At 43.9% G+C, this 17,889-nt stretch overlaps 1 protein-coding gene across 4 annotated transcripts in view; it reads left to right on the top strand.

Annotated features, from left to right (window-relative positions):
* CAMK2A (calcium/calmodulin dependent protein kinase II alpha) overlaps positions 1–17,889 on the top strand; it is a gene marked incomplete at its 3' end in the record, with an annotated part of 118,545 nt that overhangs the window by 19,859 nt on the left and 80,797 nt on the right. For all 4 annotated transcript variants that reach the window (XR_014164631.1, XR_014164632.1, XM_081896990.1 and 1 more), the window contains exon 2: positions 1,616–1,710. Coding sequence is in view for 2 of the 4 variants with exons in the window: in XM_081896990.1 (XP_081753116.1) it covers positions 1,616–1,710 (95 nt within the window). The remainder of the gene's footprint in view (positions 1–1,615; positions 1,711–17,889) is intronic.

Raw genomic sequence — 17,889 nt, 5'->3', positions numbered from 1 at the left:
CCAAGAGACATTTGATAAGACAGAAGGTGCTTAATGCTTTCCACCAGTGGAAAAAGTCACTATCCAGGGGGAGGGGGGAGAAGACAATGTGAAAAATTGGAAGGGGAAACATGCCAAATGCTTGAATGAAGGAGACAATTTGTCACTTTTTATAACAGGGATTTTTTTTCTTTATTACATCCACATTGCTGATTTTTCTTTCAAATGCCATTTGATTGGGAAAGCTTCCCTAAGTGGATCTAATGCACATTGAACCTCTCTGTTGGAAAAATCCCCACCCCTCACCTCACCCCAGTGTTTCTACTCAAGCTAGTTATCAATTTCCACTTCAGCCTTAGAGTATTGGGCAAAAGAGGGTTGCAGAGGGCTGGACTAGATTACCCCTGTGGTCCTCTGTGTATCTGAAGAAGTGTGCATGCACACGAAAGCTCATACCAAGAACTAACTTAGTTGGTCTTTAAGGTGCTACTGGAAGGAATTTTTTTTGTTTTCCCTGTGGTCCCTTCAGACTCTACAATTCTATGATTCTCTGAAGGTCATGAAACTAATGTGATACATCTGTAAAACAGCCAGTTCTTCCCATTCCCCCCCCTCCCCGTCACACTCAGAATGTGTCAAAGAGATAGGAAATGGCACTCATTTGGGGTAGGCAATGTGTTGAAGATAGAGGCAGAGCTAAGATTTGGCAGCTGTGGCAAAGGGGGAGAAAGGGAGGGAAGAGTGCTTTGGTGAAGGGGATTGAAGGGGGTAGGGGTCCAGATTAGGGGTTATCATAAGAAAAGTATGAACTGCTGCAACCTTCCTTCTAAATGCCTGACCATTCTCTAGAACAGTGGTGTTCAACCAGTGTGCTGGGGTGCCTTGAATGATGGTTGGGGTGCTGCGGGCAACATTGGCCTCTGTCCTTCTTCCCTTCCCTCCCTCCTCTGATGCCCTCTCACATCTCTGTCCCAAAGGCTTGCACAGCTGTTTGTTGCAGTAGCCCTGGCTACAAGCTCCCAGGGCGAATGGTGCTTCTGGCCAGGGGGTGCTTCTCAGGCCCCAGTGGGGTAGTGGGAGGAGGCACCTCTCTATGGGGCAGGGGGGGGCAGCTCAGAGACCAGGGACAGCAGCTGTGGCAAGGAGAGGGGAGAAGAGAGGAGGCTGAGGGAATACCCCACAAGGGAAGGTGTTCAAAAAGGGGTGAGGGGCTGCCAGCTCTGCAGGCAAGGGGTGACCTAACTGGGCTCCTGAGCCCCACAGGGGTGCCACAGAAAGAATGTAGTTGGTCAAGGGAGCCGTGGACCCAAAAAGGTTGAAAACCTCTGCTCTAGGTTTTAATGTGCTGTTAATAAAAAGAGGAGCATCAATGACTACTGATCATGATGGCTTTATACTACCTCCAGGATCAGAGGACACATCTGTTACCTTTTTGTCTTGCTTGTGGGCTTTCCAGAGGGCCACTGTGGGAAACAGGATGCTAGACTGTGCACAGGCCTTTTGCCTCCACCAGCCTGGCTCTTCTTTTGAACATTCCCACTTTTAAACATGTAGGCATGTGGGGTACATGACTTTATTCGGCAAACATCTCATGTATTGGGGCTTTCTCCCTCTCTTCTCTTCTTCTCTCCAACAGAGGTGCTTTCTCAATTGTCAGGAGGTGTGTGAAGGTGTTGTCAGGACAAGAATATGCTGCCAAGATCATAAACACCAAGAAGCTCTCAGCTCGTGGTAGGTGCTGCCTTATCTTACTACATGTTGGAAAGGGATTCCTCAGACCTGTGTGCTGCAGTGAATGGCCTATATATTTTTACATGCTTTGGGAACTGATGTGGTGACAATTGCTACAAGCACATGTTTAAAGGAAGAAGTCTAGGCACACGTTTTCATACATGCTAGAACCATTACTTTTACCCATTCATCCATCCGTTTAGTGTAGGATCAGCTGGCACCTAGGAAGGTAATCCCCCCCCAGCTGTAGAACTAGAGTGGCCACATGCAAAACCCTGCATGTGTCTGAAAGCCATACAAAAGTCATCAACATTGCTGCTCCATCTCCAACAACCCCTTTGCACCCTTCTTTCAATCCCTTAGGCCCAGCCCACAGGACAGCATTTAAAGCAAAAAAAAACCTTTGGATATTGTACGTTCCCACCTCCTTGAAAATGACACACAGTGAGGATGAGAAATGGAATGAGAATAGGACAGAGGGAATGGCCTTCTTGAACTGCTAGAGAGATATATATGGTTACTATCCCTTACAATCCTTGATCTAACATTTGAACTGCAAAGAATGCTACGTGGCTGGTTTTCCAGCCTTCCCACAACTAGGTGGTTGCTTTTCCCATTCTATGGATGGAGAACTGAGGCTCAGATAGTTTCTTGTTCTGAGGCTAGGTTTAAACTCATAGCTTTGGCCTGTGCACAGTAACTAGTGGCCACACTGTCCGTTTAAGGCTTTTGAGGTTTGGGATTTTGTGCTGTCAACATAAGAGACAGACACAAGAAAGAGCAGCCAGCACCCAGTTCCCAAAGAGATTTTTTCTTCAGTTATAACAATCAGTTCATGGTTTCTGAATTACAGGAACTTTGCAAAACTATAGATTCTATTACTGTGGCGAAACAACTCTAAAATTTTACAATCAATAGCCCTTCTTGCTTCTTGTAGCTAAAATCCAGCTTTTATTGGTTTCTCCAATTACTTTTAAACTAGGTAAAATCAAGAGTGTTTTCGCACATCACTTTTGAGCCTCTGTCTCGCTATCATTGCTAAGTGGCAGAGAGAGCAGAGGGACAGCATTTGCAATGCAAATAGGCATTCTGGTGAATATAAGTTTTACATTCATAATCATAAAGCCTGCTTTAAGAGCTGCTTTAGGTTTTGTGTATGAAAACACTCACAAGAAGCAAGTCATCTTTCCTCCAGGCATTTTTGAAGAGCACATTGTCTTATAAAACAGCAAACATACAGATAAGCTGCATCAGAGTAGCATTACATGGTGAAATCACCACTTGGATGGGTGTCAGTAAGCAGAGGCTTTGGAGAATGTCAAGCATCTCAGTTATGGCCTTGGTGATGGTTAATGCCCTGAGCTGCCTGCCTTCCAGTAGAAAAGCCATATTCAAGGGCCAGTCAGAGCTCCTGTCTTCAAACCCACCCTTTGAACTGCCAAACCCTAAATGCTTGCTGGTGGCTCACCCTCATGCCCTCCCTAATTCAATCCCCAGGACAGGACTCATAAATTTGCATAGCATGATGTTTTCCCTCATGCTTCCTAATGGGACTTGAAGGAAGTTGCTACCACAGTTTCTGTATTTGTCAATCATACTTTGCATGCAGGAGGTCTGAGGTTCAAACTCATGGTGAGAAAGACCCCTGCATGAGGATCACTGCCAGTCAGAGTAATAGAATAATATTGATCGATAGGTTGATTCAGCAGCCACACCCAAAATATTATGTCTGCGCATAGCTCCTTTGTTTCTCCTTTTGTCTGAGTGGGCAAAGAACCCAGGAAGTCACATTCAACCATAGTTTCCCATTACATCTGAATTAGAATTATGGTTAATGGCTTCCAAACAAGCCAAGATCTGGAAACCAGCTTCATATTCTGGCTTGTTTGGATGCTGTTAACCATAGTTTTCTGGTTCAGATCTGACTGGAAGCTAGGGTTAAATGTGGCTTGTTTGCCCTTTCAGATAAAAGGAGCCTCAAAGCAGTTTGACATGGATGCTTGAAGCTCATTAATATACAGACAACAACCATTTTGCACCCCATTGGCATGTAAGCCTGCCCCCAACCCTGTGACACCCCCTTTTCTGTCTATATCTGGGTTGCAGCGATGCAATCTTTGAATGTATGCAAACCGGGAGTTGCATGTTACCTTTTTTGCCCTTGCCTTTGACACCTGAGATGTTTTTAATACAGAATTTTAAATTTTTATAACCACCCACAGGACCTGCTAGTAAAGGGTAGGTAATAAATATAACAATAACAACAAAGCTCATTAAGGCTTTGTCTAAACAAGCCCCAGTGTAAGGGAGCTTCATATGCCTCTCCATTTACCTTTCTGTGCTGCCCTGGAGAAGTGGGATGGGCTGTCCGTCCTGCAGGCTCCCCATGCAGAGAGAGGGAATCTGGAAGGACTTATTTAGTCAGTTAATTAATATGTATTCTCCCAAACATGCCTGCTGTCAAGGGGATTCAAAATACCACCTTCCTTTTAAACCTATTAAAGTGGTATGGCATTGACTCTAGAAAAGACACAGTCAATCAGTATTAACCTCATATTTTAAAAAGGTCACAACAGATTAATTAATGCGGTGGTTATAAACCTCTGCACAGGCAAGTGTTCAGCAGCAATGGAGCAGATTTCCCTCAGTCTTTAGGGGGAAGAAAAGCAGGGAGAGAGATATTGCTAAACATCCTTCTGCAAGAGATTCCTCGGCCAAAGATGCAGTGCCCTGGGCTTAAGCTGTGTCACAGAGCGTAGTCCGGGGACAGCAGCCAGCCAATTAGGTGACAGAGGAGCCAAAGAGAGGGAACCAGATTGTGTGCAATGAACTGCAAAAGGCAACTGAGGAAGTCAGAGGAAGCTGGGTGACAAACTGTCTGAAGTCGGGTCTCTGGGGTTTCTGTGACAGAGATCACCAGAGGGTGTGGAGGGCAGGCAGGTCAGCTGTAAGAGTTGCAGAGTTTGCTTCAGAGGGCAGAGACAACTTGGGGGCCCTGTACCTGCGAGAGAAGCATAATTTGAGACTCTGAGTTAACAGTGGTGCAAACAATGCCGTGTATGCTTAGTGCAAGGTGAAGAAAGCATGCTCATAGTAGTTTTTACCTGTAGGAGTACAATAGGTTACTCTGGAGAATAACTGGGAAAAGGAAATGCTATTTGCACCCAGGTGGTGGGGCTCATAGTTCAATGGTTAGAGGACACGCTCTGTGCTCAGAAAAGCCCCGTGTTCGGTTTTCTGCATCTCTGGTGGAAAGGATCTCATGTTGCAGGACTGGGAAAGACGGCTTATTGAGGCCATTGGAGCCGCTGCTTGTCAGAGAATATGCTGGGCAAGATGGACCAATGCCCCAAATAAGTCCGTATGGAATTAGATCCCCAAATTTCAATTTTGGCACTCTGAATTGCAGAAGACTGTATTCCAACTGAACGCCCACTCTGACAGTACTCTATTTGAAGGAGCCTTCTGTTCGTAAGGTGTACAGACAAGTCCAGTCTAAAGATAAGGAGCCATAAGAAGGGGAAGCAGCAGGGGCCTGAAAGTTGTTCATCAACAGTTGGCAGCTGGACAGTAGTTTTAGCAGACACACAGGTCACCTGGTCAGTCTTCCCAACTGATGTATTGCATTTCTATTTCTAAATTTGTATATTATATAATAAAAATGTAGGAGTGCTGTCATGGTGCAGTTTGCTTGGCCACAGAAAGGTGGCACTGCAAACCACAGTATGGTGAAAGGCGGTGGGTGAATCATGGAACGACAGCCAGAACAGGCTGCTGCAGCTCCCGCCCCCTGCCCCAATCCACAGGCTCCTTCGCCTGCCACTCCTGGGGCCCCTGCCTCCAGGATCCACACCTGCAGGCTAACTCGCACCCCTGCTGGCCAGCTTCGTCCTCCTCAGCCCATTTGGGGCTCTGCTGCTTCTGCCACTACCATTTAGGATGATGAGTTGGGCTGTCAGGAGCAGCAGTACAGGAAGGAGGAAGGTGGCCAGGGGCTAACCCCTCTGGTAATCTGCTGCCACTGCCACCGCCGCCACTGTATTTGGTGGTATATTATGTGAAAAATGTGTATATATTAGCACGTGCAAATTTCATGCAAATCTGTCTCTTCTGTTTTGGTGATGCATTTCCTCTTTTTTAGTGATAGGTAAGTGGCCACCCTAGCTAGACCAGACGGACTGGCTCCTATTGGAAATATTAGATGCTCTTGTAACAAGTTGAGGAGTTGCCGCCCACTACTATTTCAGGTCTGTGCCTGTTCCAACAGTTCTCCAATTCATTGAGGGTGCATGATATAACTGAGACTTCTAATGCACTGAGACCTTTGGGCATGTGCTGGAGGCCAAGGGTGGCCAGGGATGTCCTTAGCCATGTCTTAGGTGTCTTTGTACATATGCTGATTATAGAACCCATTCCAAATCATCTAATCTAAACTGGAGTTCAGGTAGACAGAAATGGTCTCATTCTAAAATATGCCAGAACTACTCATATCATAGTGTACTGCACCTACCTTTGGCTGTTTAGCATTGTGTTAATGTTGAGGAATCATTTTCATTTGGTAACCACAGTTATTGCTTGTTTACTTGCAAAACTGCTGTAGACTATAGAGCTTTCTCTCGTATCTCCAGTCAATGAACTAATGAGAGGCAAGCCAGGGGATAATAAGCCTATTACAGGTGTTTGCTCCTGCTTAAGGTGATTTTGTGAAATGTTCCCTATAATAACTATACATGTCAGGAGCAGAATGTATGCATAGGCAAAAAGAGGAATATTACTTCGTTAAATAGTGCTAATCATTCCTGGATCAAAGGTTTAAAAAGCCATATGTTATAGATTTTATTTTATTTTTCTTCTGTTGAAGCTTGTTTTACATCAGTGCATAGTAAGGAAAATGGAAACCCTAATAAACTCTCCCTTTGTTCTGCCTTTCCTTTTAATTTGCATTTACTACTCTCTCTAGCTCTCTTCAGGGGGAAAAATGAGTGGGCTTGACAAAGTGATAATTACCGAAGGAACATTATCAGTCTGTGTTATGAAGCAAGGTTAGCAAGCCTACAGTGGCCTTTTTTGATCTTAAAACCCCATCAACCTGTACCAACAAAGCCATGGCAGTCTGTTACACAGAGCTTCCTCTCACATAGTTTTTGACATAATTATGTGAATTTGTGTTCTCAACATCACAATATGCCATCTTTGATCAGGAACCACGCAAATGTGTGGAACTATTTCTCACCAATGTGGGGATAGCTCCAGGCGTTCAGTGGAAACACTCTGCATTTGGACCTCACCATAGTTGGTTCCAGCTGTTATTTCTAAGAATTTACTTTGCGTTTGACTTTCATCCTCCCCAAATCATGCATTTTCCTGGATTTTCTGGATTGAGTTTCAGAAGCATAGAGTACGTGCCTTTGGTTACAGGACTAGTTGGCGACATAGACCAATATGAAGAGATGAATTGGGGGGGGGGGAATTAACAACAACAACAACAACAAAAAAAAACCAGGATGATGGAGTGATATCATTTTTAACTAATCTCATAACTGTTTTCTTGGAATGGCTGTATATTTTACATTTCTAACATTAAAAAATATCTCTCTCTCAACAAACTGTTTACATTTGCAAAAGTTTCAGGGCAGACATAATGCTTCATTTCCAACCAGTGCATAACTTTTTTTTATCCCATAACTTCCTGATAAAATCCTGTAATTTTTCAAACCAGAATTGTTTCAGGGTTCTTGTTTTTTTGAGGTGTGTGTCCTGTTTTTGTTGTGCTATAGTGGCGTGAGAGTTCTTTTCTTAGATGACAAAATTGAGGAAGCATTGCAACAACCAATAAAGCAGAAGTATGTGTGGTTGGTCTAGTATATGTCCCCCACTAGTGTATTATTATTGCGTTCCTGTTATGTTGCAGAATCCACCCTGTCCCAGTTCAATATTCAAAGGCTCATGATTCTGAAAAGGCAAATGAAAGATTATGCATAAAGTGTTTTTGGTGTATACACAGTTTCCATGCAAAGCATTCAAGGCTGATGGGTTCCCAGTACAATGGGCCTATCTTGTCTTGGTAGCCTACAAGGGCAGGACAAAGCCAATGGAGGTATGGGTCACCAAGCGCCCCCCCCCCCACACCTCCAAATGGAATCCAGTGTTATTTCTGTTTAAAATCAAGTATAGCATTCCAGTGGCTTCCACGTCACACATATCACTTTACCTGGATCAGAAAAATTAACAAAAAACTCTTCAAGGTTAACTTGATTTTTTTCAGGGAATAGCACAAGTATGTATTTGTCAGCACTGAATTCCTTGACTCTCCACTTGCTCAGCTAGCAAAACAGCTGTTTCACTCCTCAATCCACTCACCATTTGAAAGTCTTGTGACTTTGATTCCTTTTGTGCTATGAATCAGGAAGCTGCCCATTCAGCTCTTTCTTGGTGGCCTTAGCAAGGCATTCTCTCTAAGCTTCAGTGTACCCTGCCTACTATATGGGGATAATAACACTCCTTCACCTTACGTTGTTGTCGTGAAGGTTACAACATGATAATGCACGTGGTGCTCTTTCAACACTTGGAAGTGCTTTACAAATGCCGCATACATATTACGATACTTATTATTAGCATTTGCTGAAACTTTTCTTCTTCTTTTGGAATGTTTAGAGAGGACTGTAGGCTTAATTCCTTTTGGATTGTATGTGCGCAATACATTTAAATTACAGTGGTACCTTGGTTGTCAAACTCTTTGGTACTTGTACATTTTGGCTCCCAAACACTGCAAACCCAGAAGTGAGTGTTCTGGTTTGTGAACGTTCTTTGGGACCTGAACGTCCGATGCTGCTTCCACAGCTTCTGATTGAGTGGAGGAAGCTCCTGCAGCCAATTGAAAGCCGTGCCTTGGTTTTCGAACGTTTTTAGAAGTCAAACAGACTTCCGGAACAGATTCCTTTCGAGAAGCAAGGTATGACTGTACATTTAAACACATCCCACCCAAAGAATCCTGGGTATTGTGGTCTGTTAAGAGTGCTGGGAATCTGGCCAGGTCCAATACATTTTGGCACTTGAGGTGAAGCACAAAATGGCATCCCCCTCCCCTCTAGAGAAAAAAGATGAGTGAAGATCTACATCAGGAACAAGGGGGGAATAAATATCTGCATCGGGATCTCGACTGCTACATAGTCTTCGCTGTGCCTTATTCTCAAAAAAAGCACAAACCCTGGGAAAGCACCAGGAGCCCCTGGAATCTCACACTGCTCATGGAGATTGGGGTGGCTTGTATCACTACTGTTATGCCCTATACTCCCTATAGAGCTATATAAATTACAGCATAGCAGTCCGTAAGTTGGCTTTTTCATTGCCATTCCCAGGAGTTTAGATTCATGATTTCCACCTCTGCATACTTGAGAGCCGCAGGCTTAAGCTGCTAGTCATTTCTCTTGGGAGTTATCCCAGCAGCACTCCATCAATACCCATTTCTTGTGGCAGCTTAGTTTGATGTTTTCTGTCAATATCAGGCAGGCTGCGTGTCAGAAAGGAAATGCTTCTAAATGCAACTTTGGGGGAGTTTGAGAGTCAGAGGACAAAAGCCTTCCAGCTATGGAAGATTTATTGGTTGGAGCTCTAAGCTGGGAGGAACTGCATTGTGTTTCATAACTGGATGGCATTCAATGTAGAGCATATGAAACTGAATTGAGCTTTATATAATGCATTTCATACCCGAGGTGTCAATACACTTTATAAGGCAGTGAGTAGGAGCAGTAAGTGTGCAAGCAAACAAGAGGAGCCTGTATGAGCGCAGCTGTCACTCAAATGCAGCTTTTAAACTTTCCTTCTTGCAAATGGAAGGACTGGACCAAGGCACCGTCAATTATTTCCCTCCCAATAATTTTCACAAGTTCCTCAACTCCCACCTGAACAATCAGAGAAACATACTGGGGGGTTTTCTAACATCCTATTTACTGTATATGGTTGCCAGCCAGTCATGATATAAATCTGACATTCTGCAATATTTATGTTTCAGCCTAGTGTGATGGAATTTATGCTTCAAAATATCTGTGGCATGTTCCTCTGCAGAGATTTTGTCCCATTTCCCACTTCTGCTTTCCTCAGTGGCAATGCACGGGTAGATAATTTGCCAAAACATCTAGCTGCTTGTACTTCCTGTAGTCCTGGTGCAACAGATCTTTCTGGTGTACCTGGAAGCATTCTCAGGACTGCCTAGAAATTTCATCATCACCAAGATACTACTAGATTAAAGCAACGACAGAAGGGTCACCACTAGGGTTGCCATATGTAAGTGTCATGACGCAAGTGTAGATTTTGGCGAATTTCCTTTAAAATAGCTCAAAAACTTCCAGCAACTTCTGTGTCCAGATGTTCACTTTTTGAAATATGGCGGCCTTAGTTACCACACATAAATGAATATCAATGGAATGTGACATGGGCATAAGGGCATGCCCGTGACTCTGAAAGTAAAATTAGATTTAGCATCGTTACCAAAGAAATACATTACACTGGGTTGGGGGGAGTCAAGCAAATAGCTGGGAGATGGCTACCACCACTCCAAATGAAACTAATGATTTTAATTGTCTTGTGCTGTTTTGATTAAAACAGTGAAATGCAATGCAGTTTACACCAAGCCCACTGATATGACATACAACAAAATGAAAGTGCATAAATCCTTTCTATACATGTTATAAAGGGAGAAAGTAGGGAGATGCGGAAAATGGGGAAGGGCAGTGGCATAGGGGGATGGCTTTGCATGCAGAATATCCCAGGTTCAGTCCCTGGCTTCTGCAGGTAGTGCTGAGAGAGAGACTCCTGCCTGAAACCCTGGAGAGAGGCTGCTAGTAGTCAGTGAAGACAACACTGAGCTAAATGGACCAATGGTCAGATTCCGTAGAAGGCACCTTCCTATAATCCTGTGATACATCTGAAAAGGAACCAATGGTAGGTCATCGAAGTGCCCTAGGAATAAAAAGAGCTTCAGAAAGGAAGGAGTAGGAGTTCCTCCATCACAGCAACAGGCTGTCCTCTCAGTAAATACAACATAATAGCTAGGTGCCCAAACTGGAGCTTGACAGGCGCCACCGCTGAAACCTTTCCTAGACTCCCTTTCATTCTGCCTCCCTTGTCAGAGTGCTCTAAGCAGCACCAGCAACTGAGTCTAGCTGCCATTTTTAATTCCCCACAATGCCCCTGTCATAGTGTTGCTCTGGGGAACTGTGGGGAATTTAAATGGTGTCCTTCAGACGGCTGACATTGCTTGAAGCACTGATTCTGGCAACCATCATTGCCATGAAATCTGCCAGGGTCTCCCTTAAGAGAAGGGGACCTACTGGAGGGTCCTTTGCCGAGGCCCCACTCAAACTCGGAGCAGGCCTAGATGAACACCATGTCAATCATTTTGGAGAGACTGTATAGGGATGTCATTTTTTTGGTCAACTGTTACTTTACAAAATTATCAGATGACTCATTTACATCTCACAGCTGCCCCATGGAAGCCATTTTGAATTTTAAATTTCTTCATAACAGAGGATGCCACTTCACAGTGAAACACTGGTGTGCAGCTGGATTTCAGATCTCTTGGGGCCAGGGAGCTATTTGTAGTGGCATGGGGAAAATCCCTGATCTATGTGGCAAGGTAGCTCATGACTCAGTACATGATAGCGACACCCTTGTGGATGGCCAATGCGAGGGCACCTCCACAGGTGAGCTGCACCATGCATAGCAGACCTCAGCTGCCAAAAAGTGACCAGGCTTTTCTCTGTCAAAAGAAGCATCTTGAGTTCCGCGCATTGCACGTGAAGAGGCAGCGTTAATGGGGAAGGAATGGCTGGTGCCTGTGTGCTGCTGCTTCTTTTGGGATTCATTTTGACTTTGTTTTCAGAAAATTCAAAGTGGGGGCGTTCCCTTCAGCAGAGCTGCTAGTACTTAATTAGTGTGAATAAGAAGCCTGGAAATGGGCAAAGCTTTCCCTTTGTTTCTTCATGACACCATTATTCATCTCTCCAAAAGGTAAAAAAGAATGAAATAAAGGAGCTACTTTCAGGCCCCCAAAATAGAACAGTACTTTGCAGGCTTCCCACACACAGCCCTGCCAGTGTAACACAATCCCCAGAAACCACAGCATTGCAGATCTTCCAGCCTTGGTTCATTGCAGTCTGCTGGAGAGACCGACCTGGTCCTCCCACCTCCCAAGTAGCTTCAACCAGTGGGGTGAAGTGGACAAGTATGTTAGACTGCAACCAAAGAGACCTGTGTTCAAATCCATGAACTTCACCGAGTGACCTTGGTCCAGTTGCTCACTCTTAGACTTAAACCGACTGCCACACAGGATTGTGTTGAGAATGAAGTGAGAAAAATGCAGGCATGATAGAGCACTGGAAGAGGGAGAAGCCTCTGCTGGCAATTAGTTTAGATTTCTGGAAAGGATGAGGGCGTGGCAGAAGAAGAGGAGAAAGAGTGTATGTGGGTGATGGAGGGGTGGCAGAGAGGGGGGAGAGAGGAGGTTGGTATATTCACTGCTGGCATGGGGCTATGTGGTCATTGACATAAAAATCAGACCATTGATCTATCTGACTCTGTATTGTCTACACTGGCTGGTGGCAGCTTTGCAGGGTTTCGGAGTGGGAACGTTCCCTGCTGTACCTGGAGATGCCAGGGATTGAATCTGGGACCTTCTGCATGCAAAACAGATGCTACAACCCTTCCCCATAGAGGACAGGTGTCTGCTGCATGATGTATCACATTCATCATATCCAGCCACAAGGTGTACTAGATTCATAAGAGATTCACTTGTCCGGGTTGTTCTGGTGACCTGGAAGGCTGAAGGAGCCATTTAGACCTGGGCGTTGCACATCCTGCAGATACATTCGCTCCTGACATATTTCACAGGTTTATTAGTATTATTGACTGGTAAAATATTGTGTGTAGACACTGACATATCGAGTCCTTTTCATTTCTAACTCAACTTCTTCCAAAATGTTATGGCGCAGGACTTCGATAACTTGCTGCCACTGAGAGCAGATGGTGTGATCCTTCTGAAGGGTGCTCCCTCCTGGACTGAGTGCTTCGATGCTCCATGTGAATGCAAGTTGGCAGCAGGAAAGGGAAGGAAACACAGCAGTCTCCAGATCTTTCAGGAAGCACAGATTGAGTTACATTATTTCTTTCCTCTCCACCTTAATCCATCCCCCGTTATTTTTAAAATCTTTCCCCTCTTTTCCCTCTTCTCAGACTCACAGGAGTACATCCTTATAGCAAGAAACATCTACAGTCCTCTGTGCATTTACTCAAGAGCAAATTCTGCTGTGCTCAACGGGGCTTAGCCCCAAGCAAGTTTGTTTCAGATTGCTGCCTTAGGTGCAATTCAGATGAAACAGGCAACCATGGTTTCTCACTATGTGAACAAGGCATGTTGAGCCTTGACTTCCCGTTCAACTCCTGTTTCATGCACTGGATTAGAAAATTGCTGCAGGAAATTATATTCACAGAAAACAAATATTTCCCCAGTTATAGGTGATGTCCAGACTCAAGGAACTGTAGTTTAAAATATAATTACAGTGGTACCTCGGGTTACATACACTCAGGTTACATACGCTTCAGGTTACAGACTCCGCTAACCCAGAAATATTACCTCGGGTTAAGAACTTCGCCTCAGGATTAGTGAGAATTGCCAGGATCTAACTGGGCTGGGATTGAACTAAATTGTTGCATGCATGGAACAGAGTTGGCTCATGCAACTGGACTTTCCCCCTCCATCTCCTCGTCTCATGCACCTCCTAAATATACTCTTTGGGGGTGGGGGGAGCCCAGAACAGGTTTAGGTTTCAGATACAGACTTGCTTTCACTGCTCATAGTTTACAAACCACAGTTTCCTATTTCAATTAACTGATTAGTTTAAAACTCGTAACTGGGTGTTCCCAATCTCCTTCTCTGTGTGAGGGTGGGAGGTGGTGGGAAATAAGAACCTGAAGTTTGCTGTGGTTCATTTGCATAGCAGAAAAATACACTGCTAAACACTGTCTGAATCAAGGCTTAAGTGTACTTTGCAAATGACCTTGGATAAATAGCTATTGATGCATGCAATCCTTTTAAAGTCGGCAGGACAATATTCCTGGATAGCCTGCTCCAAGGCCACTACTAAACTATTGTTGTGCCTCTGCAGGCTACCTGGGAAACTAGGTAAGGGGACAGCATCATTAGAGGCATTTTGGCTGTCAGGGAGAGAGTGGGATGCAGGCCAGGTTCACCAGCTGCAGCTTCCCTCTCATTAGGGTCCAGCAGTCAGCCAAGTAAATTGCAAGCTTCAAAGGTAGCTGATTGCAGTGTAAGAAAAAGTCCTGCTAGTTCATGCCAATGGCTCATCTAGTCCAGCATCCTGTTCTCACAGTGGCCAACCAGGTGCCTATGGGAAGCCTGAAAGCAGGAAATCCTTGCTTTTTACTTGCCCCATTAACAGCACAATTAGACTGCAAAGCACCCTCTCCCTGCAATCTGACAGGCAGTGGAATGGACTCCACCTTATAATGCATAGTGTGTGCTGTCTTAAGTATAGCCTGCACACCTATTTCACCCACAGAACCCTGCAGAGGGCAGGGTACAGTAATAAGAATATTCTTCTTATTCTGTTCTTCAGAGCAGTCCTCTTTCAGGTGGTCAGGACACTTGCATATATGAATGCATGAAAATTTGTGCTGAATCAGACCAGAAGACTCATCTGCTACACCATTCTGCTTCCCACCATGGCTAACCAGATGCCTATGGAAAGCCCATAAAAGCAGAACGAGAATGCAACGGTGTTTTCCCGTTCATGTTCCTCAGTGACTGGTGTTCAAAGGCATGCTGCTTCTGATCCTGAAATTAGTATATCATGACGAGCAGCCACTGGCCATCTTATCACCCACAAGTTTTTCTAAGCCCATGTTGAAGCCACCTAAATTGGTGGCTAGCACCATGTCTTGTGGCAGTGCATTCTAGCTATGTGGTGCGTGAATCATAGAATTGCAGAGTTGGAAGGGACCCTGAGGATCATTTAGTCCAACCCCCTGCAGTGCAGGAATATGCAGCTGTTTCATATGGGGGGCAAACCTACAACCTTAGCATATCAGCACCACTATCTAACTAACTGAGCTATCTAGCTGATTGATGTCAAGAAGTACAGTACTTCCTTTTCTCCTGATTCTCCCACCATTCAGCTTCATTGAATGAGCCCGGATTTCAGCATTAGGAAAAAGGGGGGGAGGTAATCTGTCCATTGTCTCCATAATATACATAATTTTATACCCAAAATCATCTTTTTCTCGATGTTTTGGATTGTGATTATAAAAGATGCATCACATGAATTAATGTAGAGTATTATTTTCCCTTTTCTTCCCTTTTATCCATTCTACTTCTCTTTTCCCCCACATTTGTATCTGTTCATTCAATGTTGTTTGTATTTTGTCTTTATTTTAAAAATTAATAAAGTTTCTTTTTCTTTTAAAGTTTTTTCCTAAACTGAAAAGACTCAAAATGTTGCAACCATTTGGGGAGTTGCTGCAGCTCCTTGACCATTTTGGCTGCTCTTTTTTGCACCTTTCTGAGCAGCTCAAGAATATTATTTTTGAGGTGCTGGACCTTCACCAGGCATCCTGGTGAATAGGTTGCTGCATAGACAGAGATGTGCTGAGAGGAAGGCCAAAGGTGAGTGGTTAGGTGTGTTGCTTTAGATAAGTAAAGTAGTGGGAGAGAGGTGGAAAATGCAGGATTTGCCTTTCTTTCAGGTCAAAAGGGTGTTTTGAGTAAAGGAACAAAGGAGGCTTTTCAATTAGCCGACTAGTTAAAAAACTAAACTCCCCCACATATTTCCATTATTCATTTGCCATCAAACGCGGAGACCATTGTTTCAAGCGACATGTGCAGTACCCAGAAATCAGTAGCTTTACATATTCATAAGCAGAAGGTTCCCTGCTGCCCTGCCATGCTTCACGGTGACACCAGCTTTTGTTTGAATAAAGAGGGATTCCCCCTGCCTCTTCCCGCCTCCCACCCCCAGTGCAGATCCTGCCAAAGGACATGGTGACATGCTGTACTTAGAAACTCCCTTTCCCATTTCCTTCTACAGTTTGTGTTTGGAGTGGTTGTTCTTTTAATGTACAGATTTTAATCTGTTTTTTTAAAAAATCTTAACGCGTCCAGGGACTGGTAGCAAGAGGGAACTATCATCCATAGGTACTTGTGAATATGCGTATGTGAAAAGTTATTGAGACCTTTCAACACCTCTGGTTGTGCTGGATGTAGGCATGCATGTATGAGCTGCTCCTATGTAGAAACTCTAAATTAAGGCATTACTGGGAAGCATCAGATATTAGCTATTGGACTAGGGCAGCATGGAAGAGAAATGGTCTAAATTCTTCCAGCCCCAGTCCAACTGCAGATAAACACAAACATATTTTGCAGTGAATGTGGCCATGTCTTGCAATGATTTCAGATGTTTGGGCTGGGATTTGGTGAGTCTCCTGAGAAAGGGGGTTCATCGTTTACTTTGTTTTTATTTCTTTTCTGCCTTATCTGAAGGGTTTAGGGTTAATCACAACATGTCATCGCTGGCAAATCCTACTCACAGTCTCTGTGTGGTATGAAGAGTAGTTCATTCAAGTAGCTGGTCTCAACTGATGTTAGAGACTGACATTGGATGTAGGAAAGACTGTAGTATATGTGTGTGTGTCTTAGGCCCAATTAATACAGTATCTTGGCAACAGGGTTCGAAATTAGCAGGGTGCCAGGCGCATTTTGCACCTAAAGATTATCCATTTGCGAGTACTTCAAAAAGTATGGGTGCCATTTTTTGTGCCTGGCTGACACTCAAGCATTACTGAAATGTATGTGCTTTGAAACCTTGATGTAGATGTTAAGAATAAACAGTATGTTAAGGAGTTTAACAATAAAGAGTAGAGTGTTTTGGAAACTGAAGTAAGGTACAAATATTTTTTATTATAAACATCAAATTAAACACGTATCTACAATTTCTGATAAAAATGTGATATTAACAATATGTCTCTTATGTGAATTGCTTATATAAATAATAAATAAAAAGTGTTGCCGACACTCCGCCCACCAGTGGCGACCAGACATTCTGTTTTGGCGCCCAGAACCCAGGTCCCAGGAGCCATTTGGCTCCTAGCTTTTCTATCCCAGTTTCTAACCCTGCTTGGCAACATGGTTACTGCCATGAGGCCACTTCCACATCACACTCATCAGCATCAGATGAGTAGCCACAGCTTGGATCACACTGGGTGCTTTCCACATCAACACCTCCTCAAGAAGTACTTCATCTGTGCTTACCTATATGATCAAAGCATACATCATGGATGCAGTGTGTGAGCCAGGTGTGGGAGAACTGTAGAAATTATGTTGCATAATCAAGCGATGTATGAACTGGATTGAATGATTCTGCTCAAAATGTTGATGCGCATTTATTATTGCATAGATATGTGTGAGCACAACTTTGCGGCACAGGGTGTCACTGCAGAAACGCTGGGAGGAGTATTTATACATGAGTGTAAGTGTGTTTACTGCCAGCACTGTGCCAGGTGTTTATCTGAGCAGGTGGATGTGGGCAGGTACCTGTAAGGAAGGGTGTTTCAGCTCGCCATATGCTGCGCATAGACCCTAAGGCAAAATAAGCCATTTTATAACTCTTAAGGTGGGAATTCTAGTAGGGAATAAGAATATATTAAATACCACTATACGAAGAAGCTCTGGCCTCATTTAGAATCTGGTTTTAGTCAAAATAGAGAAACTTAAATGGGAACAATTGCAAAGAAGAGTGATTGAATAATTGCTAGGTTGCCGAACCCTGTATGTGGAATTGCAAAAAGAGAAGAGAACAGAAGAGAAGAGAACAGAAAAGTGGTGCCTTATCTGTGTTGTAAAAAAAAGGGGGGAGGCAGGCATTACTTTTTTTAAAAAAAATATTTTATTAAGGATTTTCTTGTTTTACAGAAGTGTAGTGCCTCGTATTTTTTTTTCCATGTAACATTTTTACAAAGGCATTAGGGGAAGAAGAAAAAAAAAAGAAAAAAGAAAGAAAGGGGGGTGGAGAGAGGGAAGATGGATAGGGGTGGGGTGGGGTGGCGGTGTTTCTATTATGTTTGATGTATGTAGAGTTTTGTGTCAGCGTTGCTTGTGTTGTTCACTTGTGT

Source organism: Podarcis melisellensis (genome assembly GCF_964234715.1).
Source record: "Podarcis melisellensis genome assembly, chromosome: 2".
Classification (NCBI taxonomy): domain Eukaryota; kingdom Metazoa; phylum Chordata; class Lepidosauria; order Squamata; family Lacertidae; genus Podarcis; species Podarcis melisellensis.
The sequence above is the reverse complement of the archived record's forward strand: the minus strand, read 5'-3'. Positions and strand labels throughout refer to the sequence as shown.